The 26,377-nt window shown below is 50.7% G+C and overlaps 1 protein-coding gene and 2 long non-coding RNA genes across 4 annotated transcripts in view; 1 reads left to right on the top strand and 2 right to left on the bottom strand.

Moving 5' to 3' along the window:
- LOC310769158 overlaps positions 1 to 26,377 on the bottom strand; it is a 254,965-nt gene that overhangs the window by 85,176 nt on the left and 143,412 nt on the right. The window lies entirely within an intron of this gene.
- On the bottom strand, positions 3,842 to 4,522 carry LOC310769049 (large ribosomal subunit protein uL13-like). The gene has a single exon (XM_083628116.1). It carries the CDS (start codon positions 4,476 to 4,478, stop codon positions 3,873 to 3,875), a length of 606 nt encoding a protein of 201 aa, XP_083484242.1. The 5' UTR covers positions 4,479 to 4,522; the 3' UTR covers positions 3,842 to 3,872.
- LOC310769262 lies at positions 8,589 to 9,560 on the top strand. The gene is made up of 2 exons (XR_014551586.1): positions 8,589 to 9,151; positions 9,197 to 9,560. It is a non-coding gene; the product is annotated as an uncharacterized lncRNA (long non-coding RNA).

Raw genomic sequence — 26,377 nt, 5'->3', positions numbered from 1 at the left:
GTCCTTAACTTATTTCTTCACCTTAACTTAAACATTTATTCTAACATACTGTTATTTTACTTTATTTCTTTTTTCCATTTCCTCCATTTATTTTTAACAGCCTTATTTTCACTTAATTTAAAAAAAAGGAAAAAAAAACCAGTTTCACCTTATTGAAATTACTCATCAATACTTATACCTCATTAATTTATTCTTAAACCTTTTTCCTAAGGTCGACCAAAATTTCCCTTCCACGGTTTACCCAATTTCCTTACCACTAACAAAATATAAAACAAATAAAGCAATGCAAATTATCCTTATGTACCCTTTGGATTCCCAACCTCCACCCACCCTTCTCCCGGTTCCAGTCCCCAACCAATATCCATCAGTCTTTATATTATTTATTTAGCCTGGAGATCTCAGGTCCGAGGCCCTTATGTCTCTCTCAGTTCCTTTCTGCCGGTCTCTTTGATAGACCTTGATGTTAAGCCCCAGGTCTCGGAGGGGCTCCGGCCCAACAGAATCGGTGTTACTTCTAGCCAGTCCTCCATACTTAAAAGCAAAAGCAAAGCCTATGGGGTATTCCAACTCTTGTTTCAAATTTCTTTCAAATCCAAATGTCCCCACAGCTCCAGCTTCCACCTTCAACAAATTTATAATCCTCAGGTCTTCAGATCTCCTCAAAAGAGGATCTCTCCATTTTCCAAATTCCCAATCAAACCAGGCTTTCCACATCCAGTTTTTATTGTCCTTTTTTATCATCATGTCAGGCCTCATATTGTAGCTCTCCTTTGACTCCTGCAAACCTCCATCTCCTCCTTCGTTTTCTTCAAAAAGAACATATTGCTCCATCGTGTCTACGCTTTCGGTTTCATTTATTTGTTCAGTTGAATAGGCTTCCTGTTTCAAATCCTTATCAGACTCCAAGCTGTTGTTTACTGTCCAGTGTAATAGCGATACCTCTGTAGACAAAGCATCGTACTCATCTTGTAAGTTTCCCAAGAGAACCAGTGCTCTGTCCAATTCTGCTTGGAATTTAGACACTCCAGCCATTTTTGTAATGTAGTATCCTTGTTACCCCTCTAGGGGGATTTAATTCCTTAATCTTCCTTTCAGCTCAAAAACCAAAAGTCCAGTTATTTTGTATCAACCTTATTTTCAACAAGTTATCCCGAATAAACCAGCAAAAAACAGCAGAAACAATGTTCTCTTTTTCCAGCTGACAACTAGCTGACTAGCAGCTCACTTGACAGCTGTCAAAATCTTCCATGCAACAGGCTTTCTCATCGGACGTTCCCGGGTCTAGGGGGGGGTGTAGTTTCAGCTCCCAAAATTCTTTTTATCCTCCAGAATATCTTCTTATAATGTCCAAACCGTGAGGTCAGGATCTTTGTTAAGAAAAGCAAAAAACAGATTCTCTCGACCTTAGCTGCCCAGTCCTTTGCTTTAAGTTGTTTACAAAGAGGGGGGGGTGGACTTCCTTTTTAGCCCCTTCCCGCTCGTTCCAAATCCAGGATAAGAAATTTTTTAAAGTTCCAATCTCCGTATTACTCACGGGTTGATGTTTTAGGATCCAATCACTCTTAGAAGAAGTTGGCGCTCTCTGTCAATGGCTTGCGGCTTCACTCCGTAGGCGAGGGAGTACTCTCAGCACCACGCCTTACCCTGCCTCCGTTCCGAAGCCTTTAAAGAGGCTCCGTCGCGGATTGGGGGGGCGCAAATGGTGCCCGCCGAGTCTCTGTGTTCACAGGCATCCGCGCCTGTGATTTTAAGGGTCCCCGCTTCGCCGCAGCGGCCAGACCCAGACGCTACGGAGCCGATTCCCTCCGGAGCTCGGAGGGAATCCGCCATTAAACAGTGGCACCAACCCGGAAGTCGAGAAAAAGTTTCTTACAGTCCTTTTTTTTATTTCAGTCTTTACAGAGAGAGGCTCTAGAACCCAGCCTCTTGGATAATGGCGTTGTCCCGAGTGACTCTCCACCTGCCCATCTTTCCAACAGCTTCTTCATTCGTCGCCATCGCCTCCTCTACGGGTGCTGCTACGTGCCCTCTGTCTTTGAGCTCTTTGCTCTCCTACTTTTAAGGCTCGCCGGGTCCCGGGAGATGGAGGGTCTGGGATGCTTTCTATTGACAACATGTCAGGCGGGTGTTGTTCTGGCTCACCCACGATTCCCCCGCTTTCCCCCTCATCTTTCTCTGAGCTGTGACCTCCCTCAACCCCCTGTTGTAAATCTATACTGTCTTCCTCTTGCTCCTCCCTGGGAGGGTCAGGATGGAGAGGTAGTCTCCACCATTCCTCCTCTGCCCACTCCCTGAAATCAGGGGCTGGGTGTTGGGATGCGTCCGAGGAGACAGGGGCATTTGGCAGGCCCCCAGCTGGCTCCAGCCACCGGCCAGCAGCCGGGCAAACTCCGGTAGTCAGAACAGCATCAATCAGCGACACAAGACTCAGAGACCTTTAGGGACTTGGCACGCTCTAATCAGCAGAGTGAGTAACTTCTCACAACGGAAGTGGTGGACAGAGACATAAAAAGTAAAGGGACCCCTGACCATTAGGTCCAATTGTGACCGACTCTGGGGTTGCGGCCCTCATCTCGCTTTACTGGCTGAGGGAGCCGGCATACAGCTTCCGGGTCATGTGGCCAGCATGACTAAGCCGCTTCTGGCGAACCAGAGCTGCGCACGGAAACACCATTTACCTTCCCACCGGAGCGGGACCTATTTATCTACTTGCACTTTGACGTCCGTCGCGGGGATTTGAACCGCCGACCTTCTGATCGGCAAGCCCAAGGCTCTGTGGTTTAACCCACAGCGCCACCTGCGTCCCGGACAGAGACATGTGTAAGCATTATTTACAGGCGTTTATTCAGCTTAGTTCAGGAACAAAGGAAAAAACCATGTCTGCTTCCCTTCGTGTCCAAGCAGTACAGCAGTAGCAAAAGCAATATACAAAACGGGAGTTCCCAGCAGACTGTGCTGGAAGTAAACAGGCATGTGACACACAACAGTCATGCCTGTTCCTTTTAAGGTGGAACGGAACTATATCCTAACACCGGGACCCCCCTCCAGCAGCACCTCGGAAGGGGCGGATTGAATCATCCCTTGCAAGCCACTTGATGAACAGCTGCCCAGATGTTCTTCCCTTTCCACTGCACCAGGTTAGAAAGCCTCTCCACCAGCCTCCTCAGCACAGCCCCCCCCCGCCACCTGTCCCTCACACGGCTCAATTAACCGAAACACAGAGGCCAGAAATGACAGAAGGCAGCCTTGGCTAAGCGGCTCCCTGGAGCTCCTTTGCTGCTGCAGCACCAGGCAGAAGCGCCCCCCCCGCCTCCTTCACCCCCAAGATTCACACACAGCCTCTGCGATACCTGTAATGCTGGACTAGGTTGTCCGGGGGGGGGGTCCCTCCTAACTTGTTGGAGGGATTTAGATGAGTAGGAGAGGATATTTTATTTGGGAATAACCCTTCCTCTTTGCATTCGTGAGAAAGCAAATACAGTGGTACCTCAGGTTAAGTACTTGATTCGTTCCGGAGGTCTGTTCTTAACCTGAAACTGTTCTTAACCTGAAGCACCACTTTAGCTAATGGGGCCTCCTGCTGCCGCCACGCCGCCGGAGCACAATTTCTGTTCTCATCCTGAAGCAAATTTCTTAACCTGAAGCACTATTTCTGAGTTAGGGGAGTCTGTAACCTGAAGCGTATGTAACCTGAAGGTACCATTGTAACCCGAGGTACCATTGTACCTATTTTGGCAGAGCAATGTCACTATCTGTACGCAGCTGAACTCCATAAGTTTTTGGGACAAGGTTGCAAAACCTTCTAGAACAAGTATGATATCCATTGATGCTTTAGGCAGACTTTGTTTGTTTTTTATTGTGAATAGTTTTATTTAAACTGGAATGCCGTAATGTTTCAAGATGTCTGTATATTCTGCAATCTTGCCCTCCACATTTTTCTCTGCCTGCTTTTGGAGTTTCTTCAGTTGCTTCTTCTTTGTGTAATGAATCTTGGCCTTTGCCTTCTCCTCCAGGGTAGCTGAGATGGCTTGGTACTTCCACCCAACCTCATGGGCAAGGTGACCCAAATAGGCAAACTTGCGTGTGGGCTTGAGGCGGACCACTTTCAGAGCTGCAGGGACCACCATCCTCGTGTGCTTATCGTAAGGAGGAGGGATGCCATCAAAGACCTTCAGCCTCTCCAAGGCAGCCTGACCCCATCTGGTCTTGCGTGGGAGAATTCCCAGCACTGTCCTCCAGACAATCCAGCTAGAGGCACGGAAGTGGTAAGGACCACGGGACAGGCTGGTGTTCTTACGCTTACGCAGGAAAGCAAGGTACTTCCGTTTGTTACAGTAGAAGTTGCCGGATATGTTGATCCCTTCACATCGCACGACTACCACTTTGCGCCCCAGCAAGACTTGCTCAGCCACAATGGCAGCCAAATGACCCAGCAGGTGGCCACGTCCATCCATCACCAATACCTTTGGCTCCGCCATGGCTGCTCCTCGGCGGCTGAACGAAAAAGACTTAGGCAGACTTTGTTGAGTATGATTGTTTAATTAATTGTACATTGAAATGGAAAAAAAATTCTGTATGGGTCTGTATGTGTACTGCTAAAAACAGTATGACATGGAATTTCCACTGAGTTAAACAGAAGTTCTCAGAGAGCCTAACAGTTCAACAATTAGCTGAGAAGGTATCTCTGCTAGCTCTCAGGAGGTGTTTAACTTAGATCACATGAGGTATTCAGTTCCAAGTCTCCATTTTGGGTGTGTGAGTTTGTTCTTTGCTCTGAAAGCAACCAAAGAGAAAAGTCTGCAAAACTCTCTCTCTAAGGAGATCAGCCTCAGGCTAATGGAGATTGTTTGGCGAGACAGAGCTTTAATTTCAGCTCTGGATGAAGTTATCTCATATTTCTAAGAAGTTCTAGCTGTGCTGGGACCAGCACATGATATTATGCAACAATCTGGATGTAACATTTGGTTTATGCTTGTTTTGAAGTAAGTTCTGTTAGTAAAGCTTTTGAACCATATTTTTGGACTGGACAATTTTTATTTCAAGGAGTCAGTTTTTATTCATCGCATGGCTTCCAAATGCACCATATTAATAACTGCAATGGACCTGGGCTATCTTCTCTTTATGTTTCCCTCTGAACGAAGAAATCACTCTCAGGCTTTTTAAGTAAAACAAGAAAATGTAAGGTTTACTCACATCAAAAGTCTTGCCAGGATTCATCAGCTGCAGTGTTGAAAATCAGGCAGCCAATAAACTCTGCAAGTCCATAGTCCAGTTCAAAATGGAGTGTGCTTTCTGGAGGAGAACTCACTGGCACCCTGCCCCATTGCAGGTAAGACACAGAGTGTGAGTGACAGGAAGAAGTTCAGATTAAGTTGCATTGATCCCAGTTCAGAGGATATGACATCATAGAGTCCCCTGTCTGTGATTATCTAGCAATCATGCAATCTGTGATTTGGCTGCAGATCCTCCTACAGAACTACAATTTTAAGGTTTGCAGGAGGTTGTTAAGCAGAGCCTGGATGTCCATCTGTCAGGGGTGCTTGAGCTGTGATTCCTGCACTGCAGGGGGTTGGACTAGATGACCCTTGGGATCCCTTCCAGCTCTACACGTCTATGATTCCTCATATGATGCACAAATGCCTAGATAGGCTCCTGTCAGTAGAACTGTTCTCCCAATTCCACTTTCCCTGTCTCTCTCAGCAGTACCTAGAGATGACACCAGCAGGGACTGAACCTGAAACCTTCTGCTTCCAAGGCAGACACTCTGCCCCTGAGCTGTGGCCCTTCTGCTCCTCAGCACAAGCAAGCGAGGTCTCTTCTTCCTTCATCGCTGCTTTATCTCCAGGCCAGGAGTTTCCTCTTTGGCATTTCAAACCTGGCCAGAACCTGGGAAGAGACCCACCAACCTGGCAAGGTGCTGCAGGGAGGCCAAGTTCTGCTCAACAACTGTGAGGGCAGGATGCTGGTGTAAAGGGGCCACTGGCCCAGTCCAGCTGGCTCTTCTGGTGTCCTTACAGAACCTCCAGGTCCAGAGGCAGTCTATCAAGATTCCTGGGGTCTTTTGCCACTGCAGGATCAGGATGCCTTACCCTGGCCTCATCCAGCAGGCCCTTCCGATGTTCCTACATACAGGGTGGGGCCACGTGCTTTGAAGGGTTGCAGGTGACTGATCGCCCCCCCCCCCTGCAAGGTTCCCTTTCTCTGTAGGTCTGAAGGGATCTCCATCATGAGGGTGAAAGCCCACCCAGCCAGCCGGCTGTTGCTGTGGCTTGTCTCCCCGGCAGGCCCCACCCAGGAGATGGCTGCCTGTGTCCTTGGCCAGCGTCCGGGTGCTGATGAGCGGAATGCAAAGCCTCCCGTTCCTTCCCTGCCTGAATGCAAATGACGGTGTCGGAGCCCTGCAAGGAAGCAATCTCGCTTGGGGAAGAACTAATTTCAGCCGCGTGCCCATTGCAACAGCCAGCTGGGATAAGACATGCTTTGCGTCAAGTGAGCCCATCTCAGCTACTTACTCTCAGGGGAGACAGAGGCGTCTTCTTTTTCCTCTTCTTCTTCATCTTCATCATCTTCATCGCCCTGAGCCTGACTTTGGCTAGGGAGGGCGGGATATAAATAAAAAATTATTATTATTATTATTATTATTATTATTATTATTATTATCATCATCATCTTCCTGGAAAAACAGCCCTGCAGTGAAGTTCACCTTCAGAAGGAGGAGGAAATTCTTGCCCTAGAGGATTCCACAGCCCTTGCTCAAAAGAGTTGCAGGAAACACGCCCCCCCAATCATTCAGTTTGTACAAACACAACACACACACACTCACACACAACATACGCGGCGCTTCTGTTATAAATTCATAGAAAATCAGCCATACATCGGATCCGTACCATTCCACTTTTATTTTACACCATGAAGGAATAATAATAATAATAATAATAATAATAATAATAATAATAATAATAATAATTTTTATTTATATCCCGCCCTCCCCAGCCGAAGCCGGGCTCAGAGCGGCTAACATCAAATGTATAATACATTAACATAAATCAGACAATCAATTAAAATACATCCTCAAATCAGATCAGGGTCAGAATAAAATCCAATTGGATGGCAACCTGCAGATTAGGGTTGGGGACCTTAAATGCTCACCAGGCCCAACTGTTTGTGCTGAATTTATATGGGCCTGTGAGAAAAATTGGGAGGCCACTTTCATGCAAGTTCTTATGAAAGGGGAGAGGGAATCAGACTGAACCCCGACCAAAGGCCTGGCAGAACAGCTCCGTCTTGCAGGCCCTGCGGAAAGATGTCAAGTCCCGCAGGGCCCTAGTCTCTTGTGACAGAGCAATCCACCTGTTTGGGGCCACAGCCGAAAAAGCCCTGGCTCTAGTTGAGGCCAGCCTAACCGCCCTGTGGCCTGGGACATTCAAGATGTTTTTATTTGAAGACCGTAAGTTCCTCTGTGGGACATACCAGGAGAGGCGGTCCCGTAGGGTCCTAGGAAGGACTATCAAAGGGGAAAGACTTGACACAAGGCAGCCATAATCCCCCAAGCCCACAGCGAGCCCTACCCAGTTGGCATGCCAACCTTGATGGTCCTGGACAGAAGATCATCACACTCACAAAGGACCTGCAAATGGGAGTGGATTCAGTACAGGACAGTGAGCAGCCCTTCCCTCTGGGGCAGGAAACAGTGAACTCCTCTTTGTCCTCAGGAATGTAATCATGGGGAGGGGAAAGGAGGAACCGGACAGGTGAGAAGACACTCAGGTTACCACCACAACTCCTCCCTGAACCCCTCCTCTTTGTGATGTGTCAATGATGTAGTCATGGTGTAGTTATGATGTAGCCTTGGGGGTGTAGCATGGGGGATTAGCAGCTAATAAAAGTTTGGGGGCTCTTTTGTTTGGAGCTTCCATCTTGTTCCACCTGGTGGCAGGTGGGAGTCCTGTCAAGACTGTCTTCAATCAAGACCAAGCCGACTGGCTGCTGTTTTGCTCTGGTATTCCTGGCTGGTGTCCTTGTTTTTTGTCCAACGGAGCCCTCAGATTTCTCCGTTAACACAAGCATGTGTTCCCCTTTGCTCCAGTCATGATGGAGGGGGCTGGGGGCTTTCCTTTTCCTTTTCTGGGGGAATGGGAATTGTGGGGAATGGGAGGGCATTAACCACACTGGCTGCAGAGCTCCTTCCAGGCCCCCCCATGGCTCCACCGACATCCCACAGCAAGCCTGTTCTGAGCCCCCACAACCAGCAGAACTTTGCTGGTGGAACCTGCCCACTAGGTGTATCTGGAGGGGGGGCACTTTGGTGACAAAAGAGCCCCCCTTCTGCCAGTGAGCCTTTGCTTCCGCCTGCTGTGGAGCATGGCCGTTCTGCCGCATCTCCTCCTTTTGGCCTTTGGCTTTGGGAATGCGGCCAAAGATGGCAAATGTTTATAGAGGCTGCGATTTGGTTTTATGACCGTGGCTGAATTTGCTTTAATATCTGCCCTATTAATTCTTCCCTGTGTTTTGTTAGCTGATGTGCAGTTGCCTGATCTGTGTTTTATTGGATCTGAGATCTTTTGTTGTGGTCCCGTAATAAGGGTCCCCGTCGGCTCTCTGCATCCCTGTCCTGCTCAGAGATCTTTCCTGCCTGAACTTTAACACCACCTTCCCCCATTTCCAGATGGAAACAAAGACAAGGGTGGAAATGAGGGGATCAATCCTGCGTCCAGGCTTCACAGCCATGAGTTTCTGAGTTTTGCCCATTCTTGGCAGGTTCTTCTATGTCTCAAGGGAAATGAGCTCACATCCCACAGATCCTTGGGCCGCTCTCCCATTGTGGGTGGAGCTCTGTCCCTTGGACCTCTTCAGAGCAAAGCTGGGGAAAGAAGACAAGGTTTTGTTTCTGAATGACAGTTGCTGGTGTTAACGGAAAAATCCGAGGGCTCCCTTGAACAAAAACAAAGACACCAACCAGGATAACTTGGAGCAAAACAGCAGCCTGTAGGCTTAGCCTTTATTGAACTGTTGCAACAGGGTATTCCCCTCACTTGCAGGAGAGAGGAAGGACCCAGAAAAATGGTGTCCAAGGCCTTATAAAGACTTTTGAAATTACCACCCTGTAGATCAAGACCACCCCCAGAAACATCATACATACATCACAGAAGGGGTGTAACCTAAGACCACCCCCAGATACATCACACCTACATCACAGAAAGGAGGGGTTGAGGGAGGAGTTGTGGTGGTAACCTGAGTGTCCTGTCACCTGGCTGGTTCCCCCTTTCCCCCTCCCCATGAGTACTTTCCAGGTGACAGAGGGGAGTTTGCAGTTTCCTGCCCCCAGAGGGAAGAGCTGATCATTGTCCTTTGTTCCAGTCCATGCTGAATCCACTCCCATATGCAAGTTCTTTGTGATCTTGATTGTCTTCTGTCTAGGACCATCAGGGTTGGCATAGCAACTGGGCAGGGCTCCTGTGGATGTGCTGGTATGATGAAGGGATTATGGCTGCCCTGTATCAAACCTTCCCCATTTTGTAGTCCTTCCTTCATGGAGTAAAATAAAAGTGGAACAGTGCAAATCCGATGTATGGTTGATTTTCTATGAATTTATAACAGAAGCGTAGCGAATGTAGTGTGTGAGTGTGAGTGTGTGTGAAGTTTGTACAAACTGAATGATGGGGGGGGGGGTTTCCTGCGACACTGGAAGCTGCAGGAGGAGAGAGTTGCCCTCCTGCTTGGATCCTGCTTGCTGTGCTCCCTTTGAGACATCTGGTTGGATGCTGAACTAGAGAAGCCATTGGCCTGATCTGCCAGACTCTTCTGATGTTCTTGTTGTTAACGGAGAAATCTGAGGGCTCCCTTGGACAAAAAACAAGGACACCAGCCAGGAATCCCAGAGCAAAACAGCAGCCAGTCGGCTTGGTCTTGATTGAAGACTGTCGCGACAGGACTCCCACCTGCTACCAGGTGGAACAAGATGGAAGCCCCGAACAAAACTTTTATTAGCTGCTAATCCCCATGTTACACCCCTCCCAAACTACATCAGTCATACATCATGGTTACATCACGAAAGGGGAGGTCTGGTGGCAGTAATCTGAGCATCCTGGACCTGCCCCATGGTTCCCCTTGCCCTCCACCAAACACCCATCAAGTGTCACAAAAGAGATATTTACATTTCCCTGTTTCCCAGCCAAGTTAATCCCACCCTTTTGTCTTCATCTGGGTTTGTTATTTCTGGAATGGCTACCTGTCTGGCACTCAGGTATCAGGATGCCAGGAATTATCACTCAGGCAGAGGGGCTGCTGAGGAGCTGAGCTCACAGGTCTAGATGAATTTCTGAAGTTTTCCCATTGAGCCAGTGCATAGATGCATTTATCAGTGAATTCTTACATTTGGTATTGTGCAGCAGAGGCCCTTTGAACAGATAGGAAGAAACTGTGATGAAGTGTTTTGTGGGGACAAATCACAAAAGTCACAAAAGTGATTGTGCCGGTTTTGGTAGTGGGCTGCATGTGCGTGATATCTGCTGGAGGGGCAACACCCCCCAAGCTATCCATAAATTCCTGCAACAGTTGAGCACTTTAGGAAAGGGCCCTCCCGTCTCCCTGGGGACAGGAGCGCAGCTGTCCTTGGTGGAGCTCAGGTCCATCCAGACTCCATGTCTAGGCTGGGACCTTCCCTTCTGCTGCAGAAGCTCACCTGGAGACGCTGCTTCTGCCCCACATCAGAGGGTGAGGCTGGGAGAAGAGGGGGCCCTTTCAGAAGCATTCTCCCTCCCTCCCTTCCACTGAAGGCGCCAGCCCAGAGTGGCTACAAATGCGTGGCTTGTTGTTTATACCCTGTTGTTGTTCCTTGGTGGCTCTGCGCTGAGCTACGGCCCCCATTACCTGCCAGCCCCAGATTTGTAACAGCCTCCGGGGCATTCCGTCTTGTTAATGCTCCTGGTCTCAATCCAGCTATTTGTAAATCTTTCTCCCACAAGCAAGGCTTAAGCAAGGAGAGCTTTAATATGTAACACAATTTTTCTTTTTATAGCCTGTAAAGCAGCTCCTCCGGCGAGTAATGGATGGCACCTGGGACTGTTTTTATGGAGTAAACAGAGATTAAAACCATTCAAGACCCCATTTTTGCTCATTGTTCTGTGCCAGGCGCTGAACTACGTCCTCCTCCCGCAGAGCAGGGAGGGCTCAGCGCGTGAAACGTGTCCATGGAGAAGCAGCTGCGGGATGAGGAAGGTGGCAAGGGGCAGGTGAAAGAGGCATGTGGGCATCCATCCATCATCTGGGCCGCGGGGGGCGGGGTTGGTGGCAAAGAGCAGCCTGGTGAAGCACTGGCTCTGCCCAGCTGTAGCAGCAGCAGCAAAACCAGACTTGGGAAGGTTCTCCTCTACAGCCAAGCCCTGCAATGCCCTTTCACTCACTTCACTTTTTCATAGAATCGTAGAGCTGGAAGGGACCCTTAGGGTCATCTAGTCCAACCCCCTGCAATGCAGGAATCTCAGCTAAAGCATTCATGGCAGAGGGCCATCCAACCTCAGCTTGAAAACCTCCAAGGAAGGTTTTCCAGCAAGAGAGTCTGTGTGGGATGTAACATAAGCAGGCAAGTACAACACTTCCTGTTTGCCCAGAGTGGACACACAGGGGGATGTTGCTCCAGCCAGGAGGACTTCCTGTCACACCTTGTCTGGAGCATCGTCCCCCTGCGTGTGAGACCAGGTAGGTAGGCATGACCCTGGCAGACCCCATGAAAGGGGCTGGTCACGCAGCCGCCACCCTCTTCTTCCTCTTGATGCCATGCTCTCCTGATACTGATGTCTTTTGCTGTCTGCTGGCTCTCAGCCGGCAGCACATAGGCTTAATCCCCATATGAGATGAATTTAAACTCTCTTCTGTAACTACAAGCTTAAGCCTTCAGGGATCCAACTGTGAACTGGATGTAAGTAAACTTCTTATTACTTTTAAAGAAGATTGTTGTGTCTTTATTCTGTTTAGGAGGGATAAAACCAGGAATACACTCCAATCTGAACAAAGCCGGATTGGATTGCTTAAGCAAAGAGATTCAAATGAATCTACCAACTAGCTTCCTGCTATATACTGGGGAATGTCGTTCTGCTGCTGACTCACAAGCGTGAGTGAGGAAGGAAACTATTAAATCCATATATCCTCTCCTAGTATCCACAACATTCCCACAGTCTGTTCCATGGTTAAACAGCTCTTACCGCCAGAAAGTTCTTCCTGACTTTTAGTCAGAATCTGCTTTCTGGTAACTTGAAGCCATGGGTTCCGGTCCCACCCTTCAGAGCAGAAGAAAACAAGCTTGTAAAAAGCAGAGAGAATCCTGCCTGACACTTTCAGACAATGAAACCAAGCGAATGCTCCCGTTTCTCTGTTCTTGTGGAGCCTCCACCTTGGATGAAGAAGGAAATTCCCCCTCTGCCTTTGCTTAGCCTCTTATAAATATATCTTATTAACCCATATAATAAAAACAGCAGCAGCTGCATTATTGATGTGACACTGCCTCTTTAAAAAATGCCCATTTTTAATCGGAATCGGGATTTACGAAGACTTTCCGGTCCTGCTGGATTTAAATGGCTTTGGAGAATACCTCTTGCAAACAAAGGGGGGGCTTTGCCTCAGACTTGGGTGGTCACTGCGTGTCCTGTCTAGGCTGTGGGGACGAAGACACCCCCCTGGATCCTAGTAAGGGGTCCCACTGGAAACACCCCCCAACCTTCTCACTGTGGGCTGGTGGTGTGACAGAGTGGGGCAAACTCCATTATTAGAAAAAAATTATCTCATAAAGGTGAAGGTAACCAGGGGACGAAAGAAACATGGCGCTTTTCATGCTATTTGGCATGATTTTATTGTTCATACAAATAATGACGCACATGGAAGAGCAGCGCCTGCAGCATATATTATGGTCTGGCTCGTATAAATTCGTCTTATTATTTTTTGATCCATTGCTTCCTGTAATAAAGAAAGCAGAGAAACAATTAATAGCAAAATAGATGCAATAATGAGAAACCGATTCAAATGTGAAGCGGGGGTCTTGCATATATGCAGAAATTCCTTGACATATATGCAGAAATTCCTTTCTTTTTCCATTATCCTGCATTTTATTGATTTTGAATTTGCTTTAAGTCATGTTCTTCTTTTAGGTTGTCTTTGTATATACGATTGCACCAAGAATTCAATGAAAATGGTTTTTAAAAAGAAGAAAGGACCGCCCCCCCATATCACCAGGGGGCCACGAGGAGCCTTAGAATCGTAGAAGTGTAGAGTTGGAAGAGACACCCCTCCCCCCAAGAGTCATCTGGTCCTGAGCTGGAAACCGGGGCTCCTGGACCTGTTTCTGTGACAGTGGCGGGTCCAGAAGAACCTTCAAGCGCTGGGCTTCTTGTCCGGAAGAGGCCGTTTCTGTTGCGCCTGCCTGACATCAATAGGCAGGGAGTTCCACAGGGGAGGCTCCGCCGCTCCACGAGAAACAATCGAGTTCCTAAAAATGCGGGACGGGGTTATGGCGGGGGGGGGGTCCCTGTAACAGAGCCAGCTCCGCCGAGCGAACCTAAGCAGCTGGCAGCAGCGGGAGGGGAAGGGGAGTCCACCGGTCAGAGCCCCCTCTTTCGTGCTCACGACCCTCAATAGACGGGGGGGGAGGGGTGCGAGGGGGAGGGGGCTTCTCTCGATGGGAGGCAGGACCCCCTCCTTGGCGCCCCCCAATTCCCTTTTGCCACGCGGCGGAGCTGCCCCGTTGCTATTGTGTTTCGGGGAGCGCCCCTTCTTCCTCCCCGAGCGCAGGATCGGACCCGAAGCCCAGCCCGGCCTCCGCAGAGTCGTCGGGGGTGGGAGTGGGGGGTGGGGTGGTTTCCTGCCAACGAGCCGCCTCCCTTCGCACTTATCCAAATTGAATCCCATCAGCCATTTTATTGCCCAATCACCCATTTTCGCGAGATGATTTGGCAGCCCTTTCATCACCGGCTCCCGACTCAACCACTCCGAATAATTTTGCATCGCCTGCAAATTTTTATCTCTTCCCGGCCCGCTCCTCCTTTGATCCCCATCTCGGCGCAGCAACACCCCCCCCCCCGACTCCCGGCAGTGAAGGTGACCAGCCTCCTCTCATTTCACAGTCATAGAATGGTGGAGTTGGCAGGGGACCCCCAAAGGCCATCTAGTCCAACCCCTGGCAATGCAGGAACCTCACTCAGGCGGCCAGCCAACCTCGGCTTAAAAACGTCCCAGGAAGGAGAGCTCGCGTTTCGCTTCTTTTCCTCCTTTGCTCTTCCACGGAGCAGATCCGATCAACCGGTGGAGCGAAGACTCGAACTGGGGACCGTTCCCACCCGGCTGCCCTGAGAAACATCCTTCCTGCATCGCAGGGGGTTGGACTAGATGCCTCGGGGGGTCCCTTCCAACTCTACCATTCTGTGATTCGCTAAGGGAGCTGCTGGTGGTGGGTCGCCGCTCAAGATGACCTGGCCTTCCCCACAGAGGGCCCCACGTGCGCGCACACGCGTGGACGAGGAAGCCCGGCCAGCACCCTGCTCAGCTCAAGAGGCCGTGGAGGCAGGGAGGAGGAGAAGGACCCTTTCTAAGCCCCTTGCGCGGGGCTTCCCTTGCGCCCGGTCCAGGGGCTGCGGTCAGGGCAGGATGTCCGCATTTAACACCTCCCTGCTCAGAGGTCTACGCTGGTCTCCCATCTGCTACTGGGCTGAGTTCGAGACATTTACCTGCGAGGTAGCCTCGCCCGCCCAACCACTTCAACCAGCATCACCGGCAGAGTTGCAGGCGCAGTTGTAAGACCTCGGTGGTTCAGTGTGGCAGCAGCACCTGACCCTTGGAACTCCCTGCCTCTTGACATCAGGCAGTCGCAGCTGCCAAAAACAGCCCACCAAAGAGCTCAACGTGGCGCACGTGGCGGCTCCTCCTTGTTCTCCTTGGGTTGTCATCACACAACCCGGCGAGGCTGACTGGCCCAAAGTCGCTCTGTGGGCGGTGTGGGATTTTGCACCCTGCTCCCCCCCCAGGGCCTCCTCTGTCACTCTAACTGCACCCACACTCTGGAAAGGGATTTTTGGGGTGTGTCTTGGGAAAGTTCCTCACCAGCCAGGAAGGCTCTGCTGCCTGCACAGTCGGGGGCAGCCAGGCTTCTGAATCCCAGTTTCTGGCACCCACAGGAGGCGAGGGGACTCTGACGCTCGGCTTCCCACGGGCAACTGCTCAGCCACTGAACTCCATTGCCGACTGGCCTGATCCGGCAGGCTCTTGTTATGTTCGTATGGAGCCTCCAGGTACAGAGGCAGTCTATCTGGATCCCTAGGTTCTTATGGGCGTTTGGTCACTGTGAGAGGAGGCTGCCGGACCGGATGGCCACCAGCCTGATCCAACAGGCAAACATTGTCCGGGGGCCCACATGCCGAACCCTCCCCTGGGGAACTGGTCAGCCTGCTGCAGCGATGGGCTGGTGGAGCCACACCCCTTCCGGGACTGAGCCCGCGGGCATCCCGTTGGCCAAGCCGGTGGAGAGTCTCCATCCCAGCCTGGGCCCGACTCTATGGAGCCCCGACATGTTCCCCGCCCCCGTCCTCCAGGGCCCTTCCCGGTGTGTCTCGTCAGTTTGCCCAAGCATGAAAGCATCTGAGCTCCTTTGAATCTCCTCGGCTCACGTTTCGCTCAAAGTCTTTTCCGAGAGGGGGAGTCGCCTTCCTTTCATGCCAGCCCCCCAGGGACCCTCCGCTGTCTTGTCTGCCTGCTGCCTCTTTAGTCGAGGCAAGGAATACTTTATAGTTCAGCCGGTGAGGACGGAGGATGGAGGCGTCGGGCGGGCGGGCGGGGCGCTCACCAAAGACGCAGCCACCCCCACCTTGGCTTGCAAAAGGGATCTCTTCCTGCAAATGCACGGCTTTGTTCCCTTGGGAAGGGGCTCTCTGGGGCAGACGGGGGTTGGACAAAGAGAGCCCCCCAGCCAAGAATTCCCAAATGCCCCAGGAAGCAAAACTAAGGAACAAATCGGGGTAGACCTTTTGTTCCCAGTCAACGTGGAGGCCGGTTCTTGTGTCGTCCAAGCAGGAGGCGAGGGCGAATTCCCTTCTTTTCCAGTTGGTCCCAGTAGCTGCGTGCATTCCCAGCCTTGCCACTGGGGACAGACCCTGCGACCTTTTGCCACTTGGGGAAGAGACCCAGGACTCGTCGGCTGGGGAGCCCAGAGACAACGCCCCCCCCCCTCAAGACGACTCCTGAGAAAGTTACCTCCATCTCGAGTCTGGGCACGCATTTCCCTGCAAATGTCAAATTCCGAGTCTGAGGCCGAGCTCCCTGCATTTCCCACAGAATATGGAGAGAGACATTATTTCTGACTTAATGCGCAGGCTGGGCAGGGACCCCCCCCCCCTTTTATAGCCTTTTTAACATCAAAGGGAATGACCTTGTAGCCTCCAATATAATCCGGCGATAAGCTTGTCATATCAATGAGACGCGGAGTTCTCTAGCACAGGCTGCTCGGCAACGGAGACAGCCCTGCCATTCTGCAAGCCCCCCCCCCCCAGTTCCCTCCCTCCCCTCCCCCACCGCCTGATGGGCCTGGATCCCTCTCTTGACAACCCACTGATGAGATAACTCCGGGAAGAAAGAGATTCAGCCTTCAAGCCCGCGTTGATGGTGGAGGAGTGTTGGCGTGGGGGAGGGAGGACGCGCCCTCCCCAATCTGCCAGGAGGGAGGAGGAGAGAAGAGGCCCGAGGGGACATTTCCTCTGGGGGCCCTTCAGCCACGACAGCTGCAAATGGCCAGCCCCCCACCCTAATGACCCACCTTTCCCTTTTCCTCCTGATATTTATGTCCATTTGGGGGGTCTTGGGCCCAGTGAGAGGACAGGAGATTGCTGCACTGGCCAGACAAGCTTCTTGCAAGACAGGGACTTCAGCTGGCCTTCGAGTGACCTCATCAGCATCCCAAAATAAGCTGCAAGAGGGGGCCCTCCAGGCTAAGGAGTGGGCCTTTCCTCCACCTTCTGGCCACCACCTGGCTGCAAGGTAGGATAACAAGAGCCACTGGCCAGACTGATGGGAGACAGCAGAGCTGGAGCTGGAGGCACAGACATCTGCTCTGGGCTGGATCCAAAGCTACGAGTGACCGAGAAGCAGGATCTGTTGGGGGTGTTGATGCTGCGAGCCCCGCTGTCCTCTGCTCAAGTTGTATCTATGTGGTGTTGCAGGAATTTATGTATGGGTTGTATGCCCCTCCAGCAGGTATCATACACATGCAGCCCACTACCAAAATCAGCACAATCGCTTTTGTGCGCAGTTTCTTCCTATCTATTCAAAGAGCGTTTGCTGCACGATACCAAATGTAAAAATTCACTGATAAAAGTATCTATGTACTGGCTCACTGGGAAAACTTCAGAAATTCCTATAGACATGTGAGCTCAGCTCCTCAGCAGCCCCTCTGCCTGAGGGATAATCCCTGGCATCCTGATACCTGAGTGCCAGACAGGCTGCCATTCCAAAAATAACAACCCCAGATGAAGAAAAAAGGGTGGGATTCACTTGGCTGGGAAACAGGGAAATGTAAAGATCTCTTTTGTTCCACTTGATGGGTGTTTGGTGGAGGGCAAGGGGAGGAATGGGGCAGGGTCCAGGATGCTCAGATTACCAGGATGCTCCTGGTAACTGGGATGTATGAGTGAGGTAGGTTTTTTTTGGGGGGGGTAACATGGGGATAGGGCCACGGATGGCGCTGTGGGTTAAACCACAGGGCCTAGGAGTTGCCGATCAGGAGGTCGGCGGTTTGAATCCCCGCGACGGGGTGAGCTCCCGTTGCTCAGTCCCTGCTCCTGCCAACCTAGCAGTTCAAAAGCACGTCAAAGTGCAAGTAGATAAACAGGTACCGCTCCGGTGGGACGGTGCTCTGCGCTGCTCTGGTTCACCAGAAGCGGCTTAGTCATGCTGGCCACATGACCTGGAAGCTGTACGCTGGCTCCCTCGGCCAATAAAGCAAGATGAGAGCCGCAACCCCAGAGTCAGTCATGACTGGACCTAATGGTCAGGGGTCCCTTTACCCTTTATCTTAACATGGGGATGAGCAGCTAATAAAAGTTTGGGGGCTCTTTTGTTCAGGGCTTCCATCTTGTTCCACCGGGTGGCAGGTGGGAGTCCTGTCGCAACTGTCTTCAATCAAGACCAAGCCTACTGGCTGCTCTTTTGCTCTGGGATTCCTGGCTGGGGGCCTTGTTTTTTGTCCAAGGGAGCCCTCAGATTTCTCTGTTAGCAGTGGGAATAAACACATATAACCTCCAGGCACGACTCTGCCTGCTGGCCTTTATTCCAGGGAAAGTGGACCTGGGCAATCGCTGGATTCCCTGCAGCCTGCTGGGGTGACAGCATCTAGCAGGCCCCCTCTCTGTGGGAAGCAGCTGGCCTGCAACTGGCTCCTGAGCCTTGGCGGCCGGCGACCCGCTCCTCTCATGACATCTACAATACTGGGGCGGATGTTTTATGAACTGGCTAATTGCTGCAATTTAACGGTGGCTGCGCTTACACAGTGGAGTTATTGTCCCAAAGTCAGCTGAGATGCGCTGCAGGCAGCCGTGCGGATGCTCCCCCGCCCCCAGAGGCAGAACCACCACCACCCGCCGCCCGAGAGCTGTTCGGCAGGGATCCCTTGCACCACAGCGACCCACGTTGTCCCAGAGTCCATCCTGCTCCTCCGCGGTAAACCCGGCAGACAGCCGCTGCCAGATTACAAGCGCAGCCCATGTAATCTCTTCAGCTCTGCCACTCACGGCAAATCGGATTCACCAGCAGCCATTGCTCCCCCCACCCCCGAAAGGGGCCTGGGAGAGTCTCTCCTTCAAGGAAAGCGGCTTCTCTCTCTCTCTCTCCTCCCTGCCCCCCCCCCCCGTTTTCACAAGCTTCCTCCTTCCCAGTCCCATTCCATTTCCCAGGAGGCGAGATCCCTTTATGAGAAGGCTTGATGCTGCTTGGATATGTGCCCAGAAAAACTTCTCTCTGCCTTTCCCTTACCGTCTTGCCTGGGCAGAGAGACCCGCCTGCAGGGATGCTGCAGATGGACACACACACCAAGAAATAAATAAAAAAAATGTCCAGTAGCACCTTAGAGACCGACCAAGTTTGTTCTGGGTATAAGCTTTCCTGTGCATGCACACTTCTTCAAATACACTGAAAGAGAAGTCACCAGACCCTTATATATAGTGGGAGGGTGGGGGTGGGGTTTCTCAGAAGGGTAGTGGGAGATGGGGGATTGACTCAGTGGGTATGGTAAACCTGTTGACAACTGTTGCTGCTGTTTAGTTGTGTCAGACTCTTTGTGAACCCCTGGACCAGAGCACGCCTGGCACTTCTGTCTTCCACTGCCTCCCGCAGCTTCGTCAAACTCATGTTGGTAGCTTCTATGACACTGTCCCACCATCTCGTCCTCTGTCATCTCCTTCTCCTTGTGCCCTCCATCTTTCCCAACATCAGGGTCTTTTCCAGGGAGTCTTCTCTTCTCATGACATGGCCAAAGTCTTGGAGCCTCAGCTTCAGGATCTGTACTTCCAGTGAGCACTCAGGGCTGATTTCCTCCAGAATGGAGAGGTTTGCTCTTCTTGCAGTCCATGGGACTCTCAAGAGTCTCCTCCAGCACCAGAATTCAAAAGCATCCATTCTTCAGTGATCAGCCTTCTTTATGGTCCAGCTCTCACTTCCATACATCACTACTGGGAAAACCATGGCTTTCACTATACCAGTGATGTCTCTGCTTTTTAAGATGCTGTCTAGGTTTGTCATTGCTTTAATGATTGCAATTAGTCCTACAGAAAAAAGCAAGGAATAGTACTGTATGCAGATGACCAAAAAGCTTTAGCATATGTAATGAGACAAGAATCCAACATCTCTATTCACACACACCAAGAGTTCCTTTTAAGTCCCCAAAGGAGCATATGGATAACTTTATTCCTATGTGGAATGAGCACATTCTTGCTTATTCCATTTGTTGAATTTGTACCCTGCCTTCCTCCCAAAGGAGACCAGGGCAGAAAACAATGCAGGATTCAGCATCTTAAAATCAATTCCAACACAGTCTCAATTAAAAGCAGTGATTTCCTTAAGTATAAAAAGGGTGCTGGTATTCACCATGAAGTTGTTACAATAAGTGCCACACGTGGGGCTACCTTTGAAGGTGACCCGGAAACTACAACTAATCCAGAATGTGGCAGCCAGACTGGTGACTGGGAGCGGCCACCGAGACCACATAACACCAGTCTTGAAAGACCTACATTGGGTCCCAGGACGTTTCCAAGCACAATTCAAAGTGTTGGTGCTGACCTTGAAAGTCCTAAATGTCCTCAAAGGCCTCATTGTGAGAACTGAGGTTACAGGGAACCAGGCAGAGGGCCTTCTCAGTGGTGGTGCCTGCCCTGTGGAATGCCCTCCTATCAGATGTCAACTACCTGACTTTTAGAAGACACCTGAAGGCAGCCCTGTTTAGGGAAGTTTTTAATGTTTGATGAATTATTCTGTTTAATATTTTGTTGGGAGCCGCCCAGAGTGGCTGGGGAAACCCAGCCAGATGGGTGGGCTATAAATAAATTACTGCTACTACTACAACAACAACATTTTTGGGGGTGGGAATGGTGCTGGTACTGAGTACCCTCTAGTACCCCATAAAAGCACTGATTTTTGAAGAGGGTCTTCAGTGGGCCCTGAATGTTCCTGCCTCCAACCTTGCCCCAAAGGGACAGAAGCTTCTCCTGCCAGGTCCTCTCCCAGAATAACTCAGAATGTCAAGTGTCCTCAGGCAACAAAAAGTGAAATGCAGCATTAGGAGAACCCAGGAAATCTGAAATTGGTGCGGAATCCAATATATAATGGGCAGCTTATCAGTAAAGTGCTCTTCAGATGAGTCACCCCAGATGGTCTCCACTGGTCCCTGGGTTGGGTGGGATCCCAGAACTGGGCCATTGTTGGGGGAATCCAGTGAGCTTTCTTTGCCCCCATAATAGAAGTCAAGTGTCCAGATCAAAGGAAGTCATAGTCCCACTCTATTTCTGCCTTGATCAGACCACACCTGGAGTCCTGTGTCGTTTTCTGGGCACCACAATTTAAGAAGGATGTTGGTAAGATGGAACGTGTGCAAAAGGAGGGCAACCAAGATGATCAAGGAAACTAAGCCTGATGAGGAACAGTTGAAGGAGTTGGGTATGCTTAGCCTGGAAAGGAGGAGACCTAGGGGCTGTGGGATCCCCACAAAGTTGATTGGCATTCCTATTCAAATGGTGTGTGTGCGCATTGCATCATGTGATCAGTTATGTGGGGTGGGGCTTACCTGAGCCACCACATCATTTTATTCAAGTTGGCACCCCTGGAGGAGACTGAAAGGAGATATGAGAGCCACCTTCAAATATCTCAAGGGCTTTCATGTGGAAAACAGAACAAGCTTGTTTTCTCCTGGAGGGTAGGACTCAAGCCAATGGCTTCAAATTCCAACTAAACATCAGGAAGAACTTTCTGACAGTAAGAGCTGTTCCAGAGTGGAGTTGTCTCCCATGAGAGGTGGTGGACTCTCCTTCCTTGGAGGTTTTTAAGCAGAGGTTGGATGGCCACCTGTCATGGATGCTTTAGTTGAGATACCTGCATTGCAGGGGGTTGGACTAGATGACCCTTGGGGTCCCTTCCAACTCTACAATTCTATTATTCTTTTAGCTGCTGAGCAGTCCCACAACTGGGCCTCCACTCATGGGATGCCTAGTGAGCTGTTTGAGTTCCAGTGGGGCTGCACGGGGCAGTAGGGCAGAGCCTGTCTACGTGTGCATTTGCAGGGATGCAGGTCAGGTGCTCAGCAGAGAGACTCCCAGAGCCCAAGGAGACCGCAGGCTCTTACCCCAGGAGGACCCTCATGGACGGAAGAACCAGGCAGGGGTTGGCAACTGGCAGCCCAGCTAGCTGTCAGGCTCAGCCCCAGGTTGTCTCCACCTTGTGTGGGTCCTGGACTCCCACCTCCTTTCCTGTTGTGATTTTCTAACACACACTGACTCGCACGAGAAATCCATGGTCAGTTCAGAACTGGGGAGTGCAAGAGACACACAAGACTTCTCTTTCGCTTGCTCTGCTCTCCTCAAACACATAGACACCCCGCCGGCTTTATGGAGTTTTGTAACAAATGTCCTTGCACCAAAAAATTATTTACAAGTCAGTGTTGCTTGGTAACAAGGACTCCCCCAGCATCTGGCTCGATGAGAAGCAGGTCTGTGGAGACTCGCGCAAAGAGAGGGGGGGTCCTGATGCCGCTGGGGCTGGGGCTCTTCACGTGGAGCTCTTCTGAGAAGCTTCAGACCAGCATCTGTCTCAAAGGCAGCTCACAGATGGAGGAGGCTCTTGGGGGGAGCTGGGCCTGGGGGTCTGCTCTGGACTCCAGCATAGCATTGGAGAAATGGAGAACTGAAAGGGACACACGCCTCATATAGTCCAACCTTCAGTGTAGGAATCGCAGCAGAAGAAAGCAAAGAGAGGGAAGGGATGGAAGTCAGGTGAGAAGGAGAGAAGAGAAGAGAGAAGGGAAGTCCCCACTAGTCAGACTCCCGAAAGAGTCTGTGATATTTTCCACCAGAGCACACCCTATATAGCATGGCTGTCCAACAGGTCATTCGTGATCTAGTGCTTGATCGCAGGCTGTCCCAGGTCGATCCTAGTCGATCTTGTGATTTTGTGATCTCCAGCTCAACAACTTTGGCTCACCCTTCTGAAAAAAGTTCATCAACAAATTTGGCTGACCCTTCCCCAAAAAAAGCTCAGCAACTCCGGTCAATCCAATGGCAGTTTATTTATAGTGAGAGTAGATCTCAGTCTCTTGGAAGTTGGACACCCCTGCTATATAGGGAAAATACGTCCCCTTGGCTGCTTATCTCCTGACCAACCCCTTTTTGCCACCCCTACACCTCACCATCTCGCATCCAAGCAGAGTTCTTGAAAGCCCTTACTCAACCCAACTGTGGGAATGTTGTGGATAGTAAAAGGTAAAGGGACCCCTGACCATTAGATCCAGTCGTGGCCGACTCTGGGGTTGCGGGGCTCATCTCGCTTTACTGGCCGAGGGAGCCAGCATACAGCTTCTGGGTCATGTGGCCAGCAGGACTAAGCCACTTCTGGCAAACCAGAGCAGCGCACGGAAATGCCGTTTACCTTCCCGCCAGAGTGGTACCTATTTATCTACTTGCACTTTGACGTGGGGCTGCTTCCCAGAGGATCACAGAGCTGTGGAGTTGGAAGGGACCCTGAGGGTCATCTAGTCCAACCCCTTATAACGCATCACACACAACCCAGCAGCAACCACAAGTAGCAATGGCTTTTATGTGTGATCAGACCTTCACATCATCACCCTGAAGAGAAATGCTTTGCAACTGGGGCAGCTCACCTGGCGATGGGGGGAGATCAGGTATTGTTGTGGTACATGTGCGAGGGTGCGGGGTGTGTGAGTGAGTTGGCCCTTCAGCGGCACACGCAAGGAAGCATTGCAGGCAGAAAGGCAAGGCCTCAGGCTCAGACCTTGGTGGATCTGATACTGGCCATCAGGCCTTGCCCTCATCTTTCTCTCTCGCTGCCTCTCTCTGCCAAGGGGTCCAGTTCAGGGTGGAAACAACTGGCGCTCAGCCCCCTCCCCTCGCAGTGCCCTGAAGCAAACTCTTCCTGCTCTCAGTTTTTTAGAAATCTGATGGTTTTCTAAAATTAATTGGTTCATCAGGGAGCCAGCAAAGATTCTCGTGAAACAATCTGAATTTTCCTTTTCAATAAATGGCTTAATCAGTAGGAATCCTGGCTTTTTGATTGAGCAATTTGTTAGAGGAATTTAATTTTATCTCAGTGCAGGGGAACGCCTTCCGGCTGGGGCTGCTTCCTGGGGGCGGGGGCGGGGGGATGTATTATTACTAGCGCAATCAGGTACAACATTTTTCTGTTGCTGAGAATGGACACCCCGGGGAATGTGGCTACAGACCTGCTCTGGAGCTTCCTCCCCTTGTGTGTGACCAGGTAGATGGGAGTGACCCTAGCTGGCCAGATAAAGGGCTGGCCACACAACCATCTCTCTCTTGGTCTCTTGGACTCCTGGCTCTTAGCCAGCATATGGCTCAACCTTCACAGAGGATGGAGTCCACAAGCAGAAAGTCTGAGATGTAGCTCACACTTCTTTTCACTGTAAACACAAGGTAAAGCCTCCCTTCAGATTACTGCTGTGAACTGAATATGAGAAAAACTTAATTCTTCTTTTGAAAGAAGACTGTGTTGTGTTATTATTATTTTAAGAGAGAAATAAGCGGGGAAACTTACCAGGAACACGCCAGACTGGACAAGCCAGACTGGGTTGCTTAATTAAAGGAATCTAACGAATCATCAACTTGCTTCCAATAAGTTGCAAAGGGAGTGTGCTCTGCTGTTTACTCACTAGCGTGAGTGAGGAGGGATAGTATCAAAACAATGTCATCTCCTACCTTCCTTAACATTCCCACAGTCTGGAGGCTGAAGTGTGGTGGGGGGGGCATATTTGTGGAAGATTTGCAGGAAACCACGATTGCGCTCTTTGTTTTCATCCCTCTTGTTCCTCAGTCAATACTTGCAGGTAGCCCAAGCAACAGGAAAAGGGTGTGATGGGTTTCAAAATGGGAAGCATCTCTTCCAGTTGACCCCTGGCTCACTGGACTCTTGACTTTGCAGGCCTGGGAGGGGGTCCCCAGCCCACCCCCTGCATGGGATTTCCTCCAAAACAGGCCTGCTGCAGGACCCCACTTGGATAGAACCATGGAGTCAAAGAACCACAGAGTTGGTTGGCAAAGAACCAGAGTCCTGGCCCCACCCTCCAAGAATGCAGGTATTGCAGCTAAAGAACCTCTGACAGGTGGTCACCTAGCCTCTAAAACCGGCAAGGAAAATGAGACCACTCAAAAAGCTCCTTGTGATGTTACAGAAATTACAGGGGGGGGGGGCATCTTTAAAGTTGTTACAATGTTACAAATATTATGCCTGAATGTATCCTTTCAACTTGACAGCTCAGGGAAGATACATAGCTTTATAAATTTGTAGAAAATCCATACTTTAACCGCCTCTCCTCATTCCAATGCCATTTTGGTCCTTAAAGAAAGGTGAACCAGTGTGGTGTAGTGGTTAAGAGCGGTAGTCTCATAATCTGGGGAACCAGGTTCGCGTCTCCGCTCCTCCACCTGCAGCTGCTGGGTGACCTTGGGCCAGTCACACTTCTCTGAAGTCTCTCAGCCCCACTCACCTCACGGAGTGTTTGTTGTGGGGGAGGAAGGGAAAGGAGAATGTTAGCCGCTTTGAGACTCCTGAAGGGGAGTGAAAGGCAGGAAATCAAATCCAAACTCTTCTTCTTCTGAATTTGGGCTCCACCTCCATCCATGAACTAAGAAGCAGGAAGTCACTGTAGGTGGCAGGAACAGGGCATCCCACCATTAATCCCCAAGCGTGAGAGCACAGACAGGGCCCCCCACCCAGGGAGTGACCAAGGGGGCAACACTAGACATCTGCAGAGGTAGTTGAGCAAGTCAGGTGTTCTGAAAGCCCATCTCCAGACCAGTCCTGAGGGCAAGGAAATGGAAAGATTCTCACTGTTCTTTCTGTGATGGGGACTTAAGAGGTGTTGCGAAAGGTGTCTGATCAAGTGACCTAAAGTTGAACTGGTGTAACCCTTGTGTACCCCTCCCCATTTGTGACATGCTAGTGATGTAGTGATGATGTATCAGTGATGCCCCTTGAAGTGTATTCTGGGGGAAAGAGGGAAGGTTCAAAAGAGGAGGTCACTCCATGCTCAGGGTTCTTACTCCTTTATTGTGCAACAATAAAAATCACGGTCTACTGACTGCTGTTTTGCTCCAAATTACTTGGCTGCAACTTCCATCTTTTACTGACTGCATGGACCCTCAGGGGACTTGCACCCCGACGAGCTGGGCTGTTGGGTAGTCTCTCACCCCAGAATTTTTCCTTAATGGTGATGTTCAGTCGGAATCTCCTTTCTTGCAATTTGAATCCACTGGGTTTGGTCCTCCACTCCCCTATGGAGCAGCAGAAACCAAGCCTGCTCCACCTCCCATGGCACAGCCCTCAAGATATTCGGCTATTGCACAGTCTTCTCCCCCCCCCCGGCTAAACAGACTCAGCTGCCTCAACCCTTCTTCTTCTAAGACTTGGTCTCCAGTCCCTGGACCATCTTGGTTGCCCTCCTCTGGCTTGTCAATACCCTCTTTAAAGTGAGATGCCCAGAATGCTCAGTGGCTGCCAAGGGAGGGCAGAAAGACCAGCGCCCCCCCCCCTGCTTTACCAGCCAGCTCCATGACTCAGATTTCTCCTGCATGATGGGATGAAAGAAGACCCCCCCCCCGATTCACCCACCATGCCC

The sequence above is a fragment of the Podarcis filfolensis genome (genome assembly GCF_964270895.1).
Source record: "Podarcis filfolensis genome assembly, chromosome: 8".
NCBI lineage: Eukaryota > Metazoa > Chordata > Lepidosauria > Squamata > Lacertidae > Podarcis > Podarcis filfolensis.
This window is presented reverse-complemented; position numbering and strand designations above follow the sequence as displayed.